Here is a 13,379-nt window from a genome sequence, read left to right as displayed (position 1 = left end):
ACTTACGAGTAGTTGGGAGCCCCTCTAAGCATGTCCCACTACTTCTGAAATGCTGCTTAAAAAAAGGCAAGACACAGTGGTGCACACCTGTAGTCCCAGCTACTCAGCAGGCTGAGGCAGGAGGATCCCTAGAGCCTACGACTTTAAAACCAGCCTGGGCAAAATAGCAAGGTCCTGTCTTTAAAAAAATAAAAAAACTAAAAAACACACAAGCATTACCACTCAATTTTTCTAAGTTATATGCCAAACACTAGAAACAGAAAATTCAAAGACATCTTGAAATGTAAGTACAGTATTTAAAAGACAAATGGATAATTTATGTATCACTATCTAAAAACAATGTACAAAATATTATGATACAAATATAAGCATAGCCACCAATGTCAACTTAATAAAATGTTTCTGTGAATAAACTGGTACTAGTGAAAAAACAGCTACAAATTATATTCAAAAATCTAAAACAACATTACAGGCACCACTGAAAAATAAAGACTGTGTTTCTCTAAGTGTCCAACATCTAAGAAAGGTCTTTGGAGTTGTTTTTCATTATTAACTATCATACCTTGGCTTCAATTTGTCGATAGCAAGAGATACCAAATACTGTGGCTCCATTTCCATTTCTGGGTGGCAAGTGAAAAAACACAGTATCTAAGAGATACATAGAAAAATGTAAATAGTGAGGTGAATTACCCTTATTAATAAGTAGTAAAATCTGAAGCTATCATAATGCAGTCATTAACACAAAAATGACAAAACAAGGAATCCAAATCATACTTATTTGTAGCACCACAACCAGTGGTTTCCTAGAATTTTTCTCATTGCCTTATGGTAAATACTCATCACAAAAAGCCCAAGAGGCTGAATTATAACAGGTCAAACTGAGACTACAATTACAGAAAATACTTAATCTTTAGGGAATCGTTCTAGATTAAAAGAAAGTAGATAGTCATAAAAGCCAATAGCAACACATGAACCTTGAATGAATACAAGAAATCTGGGGGACAACTGAGAAAATTTGAACATAGATTGGATGTTAGATAGTATTATGAAATTACTGTTAAATCTCTTAGCTGTGATAATGGTACTGGAAGTTACACTGGGGAATGATCTCATTCTCAGATCTTAAGTATTTAAAGTGTCACTGCCTTTCAGATAGTACAGACAAAATTATATACATACACAAATACAAAGAAAATCTGTAGAACATTTGCTATAATCTTAATTCACATGTTTGCAGCAGTCCTTTCGCTGGGCATGGTGGCACCGCCAGGCATGGTGGCTCACATCTGTAACCACAGCTACTGGGAAGGCTGGGGTAGGAGAACTGCTTGAGCTCAGGAGTTTGAGACCAGCCTGGGCAACAGGGCAACAGTGAGACTCCATCTCCAAAAAAAAAAAAAAAACAAAAAAAAAAACCAGAAAGAAAAGCAACAGCAACAATAACAAAAAAAACATTTTTGTAGAACATCAAATACCATAGTAAAATACAGTCCTTCATTAAGTCAGGCAAAATACTCATTTATAGGGTGGTAGGAGATTCGGTAAGAACTTCACAGCCCTGCTTTTTTTGAAGGTGTTAACATGCTCTGCATGCAAGCAAGCAACCTTGCAAGCAGAGTACTTGTGACAGCAGTGGTTCCAGAGGCGCAAAAACAATCTCAGCTGCTTCTAAGGTGGGCACTGGAGCAATAACCTACTACTGCAAGTATGCAGCTAGAGTCCCAAGCAACGTACAGCTGGTGCTGGCAAGCCCCCTGGTTTGCCTCTGAGGAGTATGACGTACAGATGTAGGAAGTGCTTCCAGTGGTGGCTGTCCTGCTCTGGCTAATCACTTGGCAGAGGCGTGGCCAAGGTTCACTAGCCGCAGTCAATGTAAGCCTGGCACTCCTTTAGAGGTGCTCTAGTGAATGACTAGTTATCTCCAAACAAGCATGTAAATATTTTATAAATAGTTCTAACAGGCTGAAGGCCTTTAATTTCTCAAAGTATTTAGAACCTAAGATATTTTGGCAAATTTTTTCAAAAATGTCACCTGTTTCACTGTCTTGTGACATACCTTCCTGGTAGTTGTGTGCGCCATCTGGTAAGGCAAGGAAGGGCAAATACTTCCATTCTTCAGGTAAAGTGTGGCTGTCATGTCCATCTCCTGGAATCAGGGGCGGGTAAGAGAATTCAACCTAAAATAGCAAGGAATGTTAGCCAAAAGGTGGTTGATCAAAGGAAGCATTTTATTCTGATATGTAAAAATGCTTTTAAACCTTGAATGACAGAAGTCGGGATAAGCCACACTGTATAATGTCATTTGATATCATCAGCAAACCTATGGCACAGAAGAGGGGAAAAAAAAGCAGTAAAAGGAGGAAAAGTTTATAAGCTTTTCTCCACTTTCTGATTTAAGGGCTGTTAAACTTGAATGTGCATAAGGGGTAGTGGGGTTGGTGACTGGACTGCAGATTGATACTTGGGGGCTGTCACCAAACAGATGGTAGTTGAAGCCATAGGGCCCTTAGGAAAACCAACGGCCTACTGAATTGAGTAGGAGAGGTCCAACAAAGGACCCCCAAATTTAGCCCAGAATCACTTTTAGAACCAATCCTTAATGTGGAATAGGATGGCTCATCTTTCCACATTTCAATGAAATCAAGCTGCCACTTCAATCACAGGAGAGTCAACTGTAAAAGGGTTTTAAAAATGATTAAAAAATTTTTTTTTGTCCACTGAATTTAAAATTCGTGATTCTTTTTTTTTTTTTTTGAGACAGTTTCGCTGTCAGCCAGGCTGGAGTGCAGTGGCATGATCTCAGCTCACTGCAACCTCCATCTCCCAGGCTCAAGCGATTCTCCTGCCTTAGCCTCCCAAGTAGCTGGGATTACAGGCGTGTGCCACCACACCCGACTAATTTTTTTGTATTTTCAGTAGAGACGGGGTTTCACCATGTTGGCCAGGCTGGTCTCGAACTCCTGACCTAAGGTAATCTGCCTGCCTCGGCCTCCCAAAGTGCTGGGATTACAGGCGTGAGGCACCACATCCGGCCAATTCGTGATTATTTCTAAAGGTGATCCAATTCCAAATTTAAAATGTTTAAAGACACCAAAAAAAAGGACTGTAAAAAGACTGCCTCCCACCCTTGGGAGGCAGCTACCCAGTCCCTGCTCCCATCTCCAGACGCAATCAATGTTTTTCATTTAGAAGAACTCTTCAAAAGTTTAGATTAAGGAGTAAAACTTTTCTTCCAGAGATCATTTAAAATCAACTGAAAAATTGGCTGGGCACAGTGGCTCACACCTGAATTCTCAACACTTTGGGAGGCTGAGGTGGGTGGATCACCCGAGGCCAGAAGTTTGAGACCAGCCTGGCCAACATGGTGAAATACCGTCCCTACTAAAAATACAAAAATTAGCCAGGTGTGGTGGCACACGCCTGTAATCCCAGCTACTCAGAAGGATGAGGCAGGAGAATCACTTGAACCCAGGAGGTGGAGGTTGCAGTGAGTGGAGATTGTGCCACTGCACTGCAGCCTGGGCAACAAGAGTGAGACTCTGTCTCAAAAAAAATAAATAAAATAATTAACTGAAGGTGAGGCAAAAATAATCTCCGATTACATTTCTCTGTATCTTCTCTATAATTTATCATACAGGTTTCATCCTAATTTGCTTTGTTGGACAATTTTTTTAAAAGTGTGAGGGAAGGCAGGATGTGACGAGGTAAGATACACACAAATTCAAAGCTGATGTTAAGTTGGCAATTTTAGAGTTAAAAAAGTTAACAATTCAGTTATTTAACACCAAAAATAAATGCAAGAAAATAATCATATTTTATGTAATCAGTACCAAAGTCCCATATATAGTGTATCATAAGGAGTCCTGGTAATTATTACTAAACAATCTTTTAGAAAACCATTAAATTTTGATGCACAGATATTTACTTAAAATGAATTTTGTATGAAATAAACATGTTTTTAAATAAGCATAAACATCATGTACCCCAATTCTCATGATGCATCATGAAATATGTTTCTCTTTAGGGTCCAAAAAATTTAATATAGAAAATTCTAAAAAAAGTAGTACAACAATGCTTAATCTCATTTTTAATCACAGAAATACAATTTGAATTAATATAATTTTTATCCATCTATTGAAAAACATTAAAAAGAAGCCTGCTGTGGGAATGTACAGTACACTGGCACAACAGTTTGGAGGGCAACTTGGCTGTATTATCAACAACACATTTACCCTTTATTAAGATAACAAAATGAGAGGCCCTCAGACTGAGGTGGCTCTAAGGCTCAGGGTTCTACTTAAGCAAACCAAAACTGAATTTAAAAGATCACCAAGCTTAGCTCAGCCAATGACAGGCAGCCAACTGGGCATTAGTTACATTTTCTTGAACTTCCCACAGGCATGGCCCAAATAAGGCAACTGCTTAAATTTTAACCAAATAATTTCTTTGCTCTACATCTATATTCACCCTATAAATACCTTCCCTCATGCTCCTTTAGTAGAGCCCCAACCACTTCTGGTTTGGAGCTGCCTGACTCATGAAGCACTGTCTGCTCACATAAACTTCTTAAAATCTTAATGTGCCAAAATTCATCCTTTACCACCTTTGACTCAGCAATTTCAGTTTTAGAAATTTGTCCCATAGATACTCTCACATATTCAGATACATACAAAAATGTTCATAGCAGTATAATTTATTTCAACATGAAAGGGAAACCTAAATATTCATCATGAGTGGCTACATCGGTGGTTTCTATCAGTTTTGTCCAGCTGTTAAAAAGAATGTCAGATTCATATATACTGATAAAGCAAGACAGCCACAATATCCTGTGTGATAGGCGAAATAATGGCCTTCCAAAGATATGCTAATCCCCCGACTCTATTTGTTACCTTACTTGGCAAAAGGGACTTTGTAGATATGATTAAGGATCTTGAGCTAGGGAATATCCAAGTGGGTAAAGTGTAATCACAGAGTCCTTATAAGAGAGGAAGAGGAATCAGTGAAAGAGTTATTTGAAGATGCTATGCCACTGGCTTTAAAGATGGAAGAAAGGGCCATGAAACAAGAAATGCAGGAGACCTTTAGGAGGTGGAAACAGTAAGATAATCAAGTCTTTCCTGGAGCTTCCAGAAGAAATGGAGCCCAGCCAACACCTTGATTTTTGCCCAGTGAAACCCATTTTGGAATTCTGACCTCAGAACTTTAAATTCTGACCTCAGAACTTTAAACTTTAAATGTGACCTCAGACACATAAATTTGTGTCATTTTAAGGCATTACATTTGTGGTAATTTTTCAGCAGCAAGAGAAAACTAATACATACTGTTAAAATTTAAAAGCAAGTAGCATATCAGTAAACAGTGTCAGAGGCACCCTAACCAGAGTGACTTCATCTTGAATAAAGGCTGGATAAAGCCAAACCTGCTGTGGTATGTTCCCAGGGGACTGGGCACTCTTGGTCACAAGGTGTTTATGTTTGAGGGAATGAGTTAATGATGTTAACTAACTGAAGACCTAGGACTTATGGAAATGTCCCAGCACTTTAAGAACAAAAAGCATTCTTAGTTTAAGAATAGGTTTTGCTTTAAAAATAATAGTACACTCAAAAATTCTTGCTAAAATCAATAGTAATATAGGAAAATAACAATACTAACAGCCTGTCACAAACTGGTCACAAGCCTTTGTAATGAAGCACACTTTTCTTTTCCTTTTTATTTATTTATTTATTTATTTTTGAGATGGAGTTTCACTCTTATTGCCCAGGCTGGAGTGTAATGGCATGATCTCGGCTCACAGCAACCTCTGCCTCTTGGGTTCAAGCGTTTCTCCTGTCTCAGCTGCCTGAGTAGCTGGGACTATAGGCATGCACCACCACGCCCAGCTAATTTTGTATTTTTAGGAAAGACAGGGTTTCTCCATGTTGGTCAGGCTAATCTCAAACTGCTGACCTCAGGTGATCCACCCGCCTCGGCCTCCCAAAGTGCTGGGATTATAGGCGTGAGCCACTGCGCCCGGCAGAAGTTCACTTTTCTTAATAACCTATATTAGCATTATATTTGAAATGGGTGCACCCTCCTCTTGCTCTCTGAGGATGCCCTATTCTGTAATTCAGCAGTCTGTAATAAATTCTTTTAACTTCACTCTACTCTGTGACTTGCCCTGAATTCGTTCCTGCATGAGAGCCAAGAACCTGCTCTTGGGGTCTTGGACAAAACCCCTTGACTGGTGACGGTAGTATAATTCTATAGTTACTGTGATTCCATTTGTGCAAAAAAAAGTTTCTGTAAATAGATTTTAAAAACATGCTTGAAAAGATACTTGAAAAACTATATACACTGTTGGCAGATGTTTTAACTCTGGAGAGGAGAATGAGGTTGGGGACTGAAGATAAGTGAATACTCCTGTTACTTTAAAAAAAAAATTGCCACCTTTTTTATTGAAATTTTCAAACTTACAGAAAGTTGAAAGAATATGAACAACCTAACAAACTTGATCTTTATTTACCAACTGCATTGCTTCATTAGCCACACTTGTTTTATCTGTGTTGTATGTGTACACAAAAACGATTTTCTAAATGATTTAACAGCAAGTGGAGCATACTACCTTTACTTTTAATTAAGTGTTTTTTAAATGGATATGCATTGCTTGCAGGATTAAAAACAAATAAATAAAAAAGACATTCACAAGCAGTTCTTAACTTCTGAAGGAAATCTTATTTCCATCCTATAATCTTGGGAGTTAAGGGCAGGTATAGAAATCTATCTTCTTTTCTGAAGATTTAGTTAACAGGTTGCCATTGGCCAGAAGTTTAATTAATATCTGAAGCTATGCTATGCTTAACATATTCTCCGAATTTCCAACTCTACTGAAGGAAGATCAGTTTTAGATGGTTCTAGCTGAAATTGAAGACGCAGTTGACTCAAAACTGTCATAAATAGAAGTGTGGATACTACATGGATTCCAAGAATTCCATGGGTAAAATTAAGGTTGTTCTAGCCTGACTTGGGCCCAGAGTACTTACAACATTGCTTCATTGGGAAAGTTTCAGAATTTCAAACAGTCAACTTTTAGAACACAAGTCTTTCATAAATTGCAGACTGCCTGTACTGTGTTGGCAGCTTTCTATAATTCTCTTCTCCTACTGGTAGATTTTTCTACCAACAAATATATCCATTTGGAAACTGCTGAAATTGCTAATCAAGTTCAAAACCGTTTATTAAAACTCCTTTGTGGCTGGGTGCGGTAGCTCACACCTGTAATTCCAGCACTTTGGGGGATTAAGGCAGGCGGATCATGAGGTCAGGAGATCAAGACCATCCTGATCAACATGGTGAAACTCTGTCTCTACTAACAATACAAAAAATATTAGCTGGGCATGGTGGCAGGCCCCTGTAGTCCTAGCTACTCAGGAGGCAGAAGAATTGCTTGAACTCGGGAGGTGGTGGTTGCAGTGAGCTGAGCCGGCGCCAGGGCACTCCAGCATGGGCGACAGAGAGACTCTGTCTTTAATTTAAAAAAAAAAAAAAAAAAGATATATATTTCATCATTTTAATATCAATCTTCTATTGTTGAGTTTTTCTAGTTTTTTAAAACACTATACTACTGCAAACTGTTCAGAATATTCAAATGTGATATAATTAAAAATACATATATTTGGTCTTTGTCCCTCATTCCTGGAACAAAACTCCTAACATCCTTGGAATTTCCTGAGTAATAGGAACATCTTTTGTTATTCATAATAAGCCCCAATCAATCATACTTGAGTTTATGCTAAGGTGACTCTCTCTAGTGGTAGGATGACCTAGATAGCTTCAGGACAGGGGCTGATCACCAGAAAGATCAAGCCTTGATGAAAGAGATGTAACTTTCAGCCCTACCCCTTGACCTCCCAGGAACGGTGTTAAGAGTTTGAGTTCTATCACCAATGGCCAGGGATTTAGTCAATCATGCCTATGTAATGAAACCTCCATAAAAACAATGGGATTCAGTGAGTTCCTGGGTTGTTGAACACATCAAAGTGCTGGGAGGGCAGCATGCTAAAGATGGCATGGAGACTCCCTGACTCTCCAACCAACATACTTGCTTTATTCATCTCTTCCATCTGGTTGTTCCTGAATTGTTTCCTTTAATAATAAACCAGTAAATGCAAGCAAAGAGTTTTCCTGAGTTGTATGAGTCATTCTGGCAAATTATCAAACCTCAGAGAAGGTTATGGGAAGCCCTGAATTGGCAACAAAGTCAGAGAGAGATGGGGTGGCCTGGGGCCCAGGACTTGTGATTGGTGCCTGAAGTGAGGGCAGTTTTGTGGGATTGAGTGAGCCTTTACAGAGTTTGATGTTAACTGAGTAGTTAATGTCACAATATGACTTAATTGTAGAATTCCCAGTTGCTATCTGAGAATCCCTAAGAATCAAAGATTAAGCATGAAAAAAAAATGTTATTTCCAAATTGATGGTATATTTAAATCTTAAACTGTATATTTTTCATATTTTAAATACTGACTGAATACTCTGTATGTCCCCTTTCTATATATCCAAATTAATTCACACAGACACAAAATTTCATGGCACAGAGGCTAAAGAGGAATTCTCCTGGAAGTTAACATGAGACTCTTAAATACTCAGTTGAATCAAGACAATTTAAATAGTAATGCCAATTAAACTAACCAGCACCACGTAAGTGAAGGTAAGCGTAGTAGGCTGCCTCACTGCACAGCTCCAGGGAGAGCTACATTGTCATTTACACAAATGGCTCTCCATGGAATTGTGTCATGAAGTACATATAGCTGTACATGGCAGCCCTAAGTATATGTAAAAAACCACAGACAAAAACCAATGCTAAGTACCCAGATACATCAGTCCTCACGCTGCTATGAAAAAATACCTGAGACTGGGTAATTTATAAAGGAAAGAGGTTTAATTAACTCACAGTTCTGTATTGCTAGAGAGGAAACCTCAGGAAACTTATAATCATGGCAGAAGGCAAAGGAGAAGCAGGCGCCTTCTTCACAGGCAGTGGAATGGAGTGAGTGCAAGCAGCGGAAATGCCAGATATTTATAAAACCATCAGATCTCGTGAGATTCATTCACTATCACGAGAACAGCATGGGTGAAACTGCCCCCATGATCCAATTACCTCTACCTGGTCCTGCCATTGACACATGGGGATTATGGGGAATATAATTCAAGATGAGATTCTGGGTGGGGACACAGCTAAACCGTATCACCAGAAATTGAGAAACACTTATTCTCATCCAGTAGGGTTATTATTAAATAGTGAAATTTAATGGCCCAAAATCTAAATCAAATTTGGGGATCAAAATAGAGTCTGCCAAGATAAATTTAACAGTTTATTTGAGCAAAGAACAATTCACCAGTCACGCAACCCTTAGAACAAGAAGTTGAGAGCTCATCTCCGCAATGTGGGTAGTGAGTATTTTTGGATGCGTAAAAGGCTGAAGAAAGCAGAAATAAGGAACAAAAAGTAAATTAGTACTTTCAAAGTTACTTTCCTTGTAAGGGTTAAAGCAGAGGAGGCTCCCTTACCATGCCAGCTAAAACTGGCCTGTTTGGGAATCTGACTTTTCTCTCTCTCTCTCCTGATTTCTCAGGTCAGATAACTTAGCCTGGTGACATCGAACTTTAGCAGGAGGGACCTCTATCTTGGTTTGGTCTGTTGGAGCTTGTGCAGGAACTCGGTGGAAACCAATGGTCTCCTATAGATTTTACTTACATTTCCACAAGGGGGAGGGAGCCAATTGTAGAGTTCAGGACATGACACCCCAAAGTATGTCTGTAGGACACCAGTATATGCCATTCCAAATATGCCTCTTTGGCATAGGATTACTTTAAACTGGTTATTTTGGGAAACAGACACAGGAGAAGCTCTGAAAACAGTAAAAGTTATATTTTTGTAAGAGAAATTTATTTTATAAAGAATATCTACATTTTTAAGTGTCTTCCTGTCTGTACCAGGAAGAGAAGGATGACTAAATCACTGGAAACTTTTATTGATTTGTTTATTTTGAGACAGGATCTGGCTCTGTTGCCCAGGTTGGAGTGCAATGATGTGATCTCGGCTCACTGCAACCTCCACCTCCCAGTTTCAAGCGATTCTCCTGCCTCAGCCCCCCGAGTAGCTGGGACTACAGGTGCCTGCCACCACGCACGGCCAATTTTTTTTTTTTGGTATTTTTAGTAGAGATGGGGTTTCACCGTGTTAGCCAGGATGGTCTTGATCTCCTGATCTTGTGATCCGCCCACTTCAGCCTCCCAAAGTACTGGCGTTACAGGCGTGAGCCACTGCGCCCGGCCAACAATGGCTGATTTCTAAAACATAAAAGCTGACTCTGATCACAAGGAATAAAAAAGCAATTTTTCTAAATGCTAAATGAACTATGTAAGAGAGGGTGACATGTTTGTCCTCCAGTAATAAAAATTACCATCCCTTTTCATAGTTTATAAACCAAATTGGTATCCTCTAGTCAGATTCCATTTACTCTGTCCTAAGAAAAAAAGACTGAGGAAACAAGAAAAACTACAAAAACAAAACAACATAGTACCCAAGCACGAACTCTGAGTACTTCAGGAGTACTCTCTGTTCACTTTTTAACAATGCATTATGTTCCACTGCCAGAGAACCATGTGGCAAATAGAAGCCACACTTCCAAACTATTAGCACACACATTAACCACATCCATGGACCCTACAGATATCAATGGCTTACAGAAGGAAGGAGAGTGCTTCACAGCTGCTCTGCCTCTTTGCTTCCTTTCTCGGTATCTCAGACATTTTTTCTTTTCACTCAGAAGCACAAAGTATTTATTTTCTTAATAGTCATAACATTTTAGGCAGCAAAATCAAAGCTCTGTCATATTTTCTGCTTAAAACAGAAGAAAACGAAAAAGCCCTGGGCATCAGACATGTTTTCTTCTCAGCTATGGTTTCTTTCTCGTATCTCTTGAAAAGTCAATACTACAAAGCAATTGGCATTTATTCCTCACTCGACTACAAAGTTGGCAACAAATCACTATTTGTCAAACGTAGATTTGAAACAGCTGCACTTAACATTTCTGTACCTCAATATGACATCGTTTTCATGACTGCACTAGATGTTCAGAAATATAAAGTGTATACTGCAGAGGTAAAATGGCACCTTTGAGACTTACCAATTAAAAGTAAGGTTTTTTTTTTTTTTTTTTTTTTTTGACAGTCTGGCTCTGTTGCCCAGGCTGGAGTGCAGTGGTGTGATCTTGGCTCACAGAAACTTCTGTCTCCTGGGTTTAGGCGATTCTCCTGCCTCAGTCTCCTGAGTAGCTTGGATTACAGGCACCTGCCATCACAGCCGGCCAATTTTTGTATTTTTAGTAGAGACGGGGTTTCATCATGTTGGCCAGCTGGTCTTGAACTCCTGACCTCAAGTGATCTGCACGCCTTGGCCTCCCAAAGTGCTGGGATTACAGGCATGAGCCACGGTGCCCGACCTTGTTCTGTTTTTAAGAGACAGGGTCTTGCTCTGTCACTCAAGCTGGTATGCACTGGTGTGATCAGGGCTCACTGCAGCCTCGGCCTCCTGTGCTCAAGTGGTCCTCCCACTTCAGCCTGAGTAGCTGGGACCACAGGTGTGCACCACTGCACCCAGGTAATTATTTTATTTTTCGTTGCCCAGGCTGCTCTCAAACACCTAGGCTCAAGCAATCTTCCCACCCTGGCCTCCCAAAGGGCTGGGATTACAAGCATGTGTCACTGAGCCCATCAAGAAGTTTGTTTTTAAATTAAATGGAAATAAGTATCTTAAAGCATGTACTTTTATACATTCAAGTGAATAAAGGCTGTTATCTTCTATTTTTTTCCCTAGAATTAAAGAGCTATTTATTATTTCACATCCCTTAAGTTGGAGTACTTGGATTATGAGCATGAAAACAGATAATGTGTATTTTAATTTTAATGTAGAAATTGTTATTATAATGAGAATCCCACCACAGTGAAACAGAATATCAAGACTCTATTATATAAGATAATAGGACATTTTACTTGTGTCAACATATATTCACAGGGACGGAGGTAGAGATATTCTAGGCAGAAAAAGGTGGGTCCCCAATAAAACCCCACCTTGAAGTGGAAAAGCCTGAAATCTGCGGCCCAAAGTGAGAACTGCTGTTTTTCCACTCGAATACTGCCTTTCACTAAACTATCCATGGCCTGCCCAGCCCCCATCCTCAGCCAGCAGAGAGACGCAGCTGGATGTGGGGGACTATGTCTGGACACTGGAGAGAAGTGGCTTGACTTCAGAGGGACAGCTTGACGGCGTAACTTTGGAAAAGAACCTGGTCGGAGATGGCTGGACTTCAGGGGAAGCTTACTCACCTGCCCCATCCCTTTTTCAGATCCCCATTCCACTAAGAGCCACTTTCATTGGCAATAAAATCCCCTGCATTTACCATCCTTTAATTCGTTCACGCGACCTCATTTTTCCTGGACACTGGACAAGAGTTTGGGAGCCACAAGTGTGTATGCAAAAGGCGGTCACACTGCCCTGGTGGAGGACAGCTGCCTCATGTGAAAAGGCAGAGGGCCCACTGATCTGTTAACACTTAAGCTGTCTACAGATGGAAGAACGAAATGAACACTGTAACACGCCCTCTGGGGCTTTCGGGGTCACAAGCACCCCCACCTAGATGCTGCTGCGGGGCCTGCACAGAGTTTGCTCCTGCTGGTGCCCAAAAGCGCTCACTTTGGTTCCTGTACCCACTCACCTGTGCACTCCCTCCACAAGGGAAGGAATGCAGTGGGTCTGAGTGAGTGGAGTTTGATCCCACCAGCTCTGAAGCAGCCAGTCAGCTCCAGCGCTCATGCACTCCAGTTCCCACCGCATTCGCTCGTGTGCTCCCTCCTGCGAGGAGTTGAGAGCAGTGGGCTGAGTAGGCACCCCTGTTGTGAGTCCCGCAAAGCGATGAGGGAAATATGCTACTTCAGTATTAAGGAAGCTGATTTTCATGCTATTGGTACTTGAGGCACTAACATTAAGACATTATCATTCTGTTTTTCCACTTTAAAGTTATTGGAATTTTATATGAATATATGTGTTAATGAAAATGTATATGAACATGTATATGTTAATGAACATGTATATTCATGTTCATTAACATGTAACTGCATATACACAGCAAACTGAAGATTTGATAAAATAGAGAAAGAAAAAGAATACTTATCTGAGGAATGCAAGTCCCTTTAAATTATCAGGCCCAGAAAGGGGCAGTTATTCCCTCTTGAGCTAAATAGTTACCGCTTGAAGCCACTTGCTATGCAAGCTCTAGACTGAGGCCAAGTAGCCAAAAAATGCTTTACACCCTATAGTTCAACAATGTATAGGCAATCACTAA

General features: G+C 40.0%; 1 protein-coding gene across 4 annotated transcripts in view; it reads right to left on the bottom strand.

Moving 5' to 3' along the window:
• Positions 1 to 13,379, bottom strand: part of AVL9 (AVL9 cell migration associated) — a 95,996-nt gene that overhangs the window by 42,994 nt on the left and 39,623 nt on the right. For all 4 annotated transcript variants that reach the window (XR_002520976.2, XM_009203140.4, XM_003896129.5 and 1 more), the window contains exons 2-3: positions 2,057 to 2,177; positions 563 to 648 (exon numbers count right to left, since the gene is read on the bottom strand). Coding sequence is in view for 3 of the 4 variants with exons in the window: in XM_009203140.4 (XP_009201404.1) it covers positions 563 to 648; positions 2,057 to 2,177 (207 nt within the window). In the remaining variant the exon portion in view is untranslated. The remainder of the gene's footprint in view (positions 1 to 562; positions 649 to 2,056; positions 2,178 to 13,379) is intronic.

This window comes from Papio anubis, chromosome 4 (genome assembly GCF_008728515.1).
Source record: "Papio anubis isolate 15944 chromosome 4, Panubis1.0, whole genome shotgun sequence".
Taxonomy (NCBI): Eukaryota; Metazoa; Chordata; class Mammalia; order Primates; family Cercopithecidae; genus Papio; species Papio anubis.
This window is presented reverse-complemented; position numbering and strand designations above follow the sequence as displayed.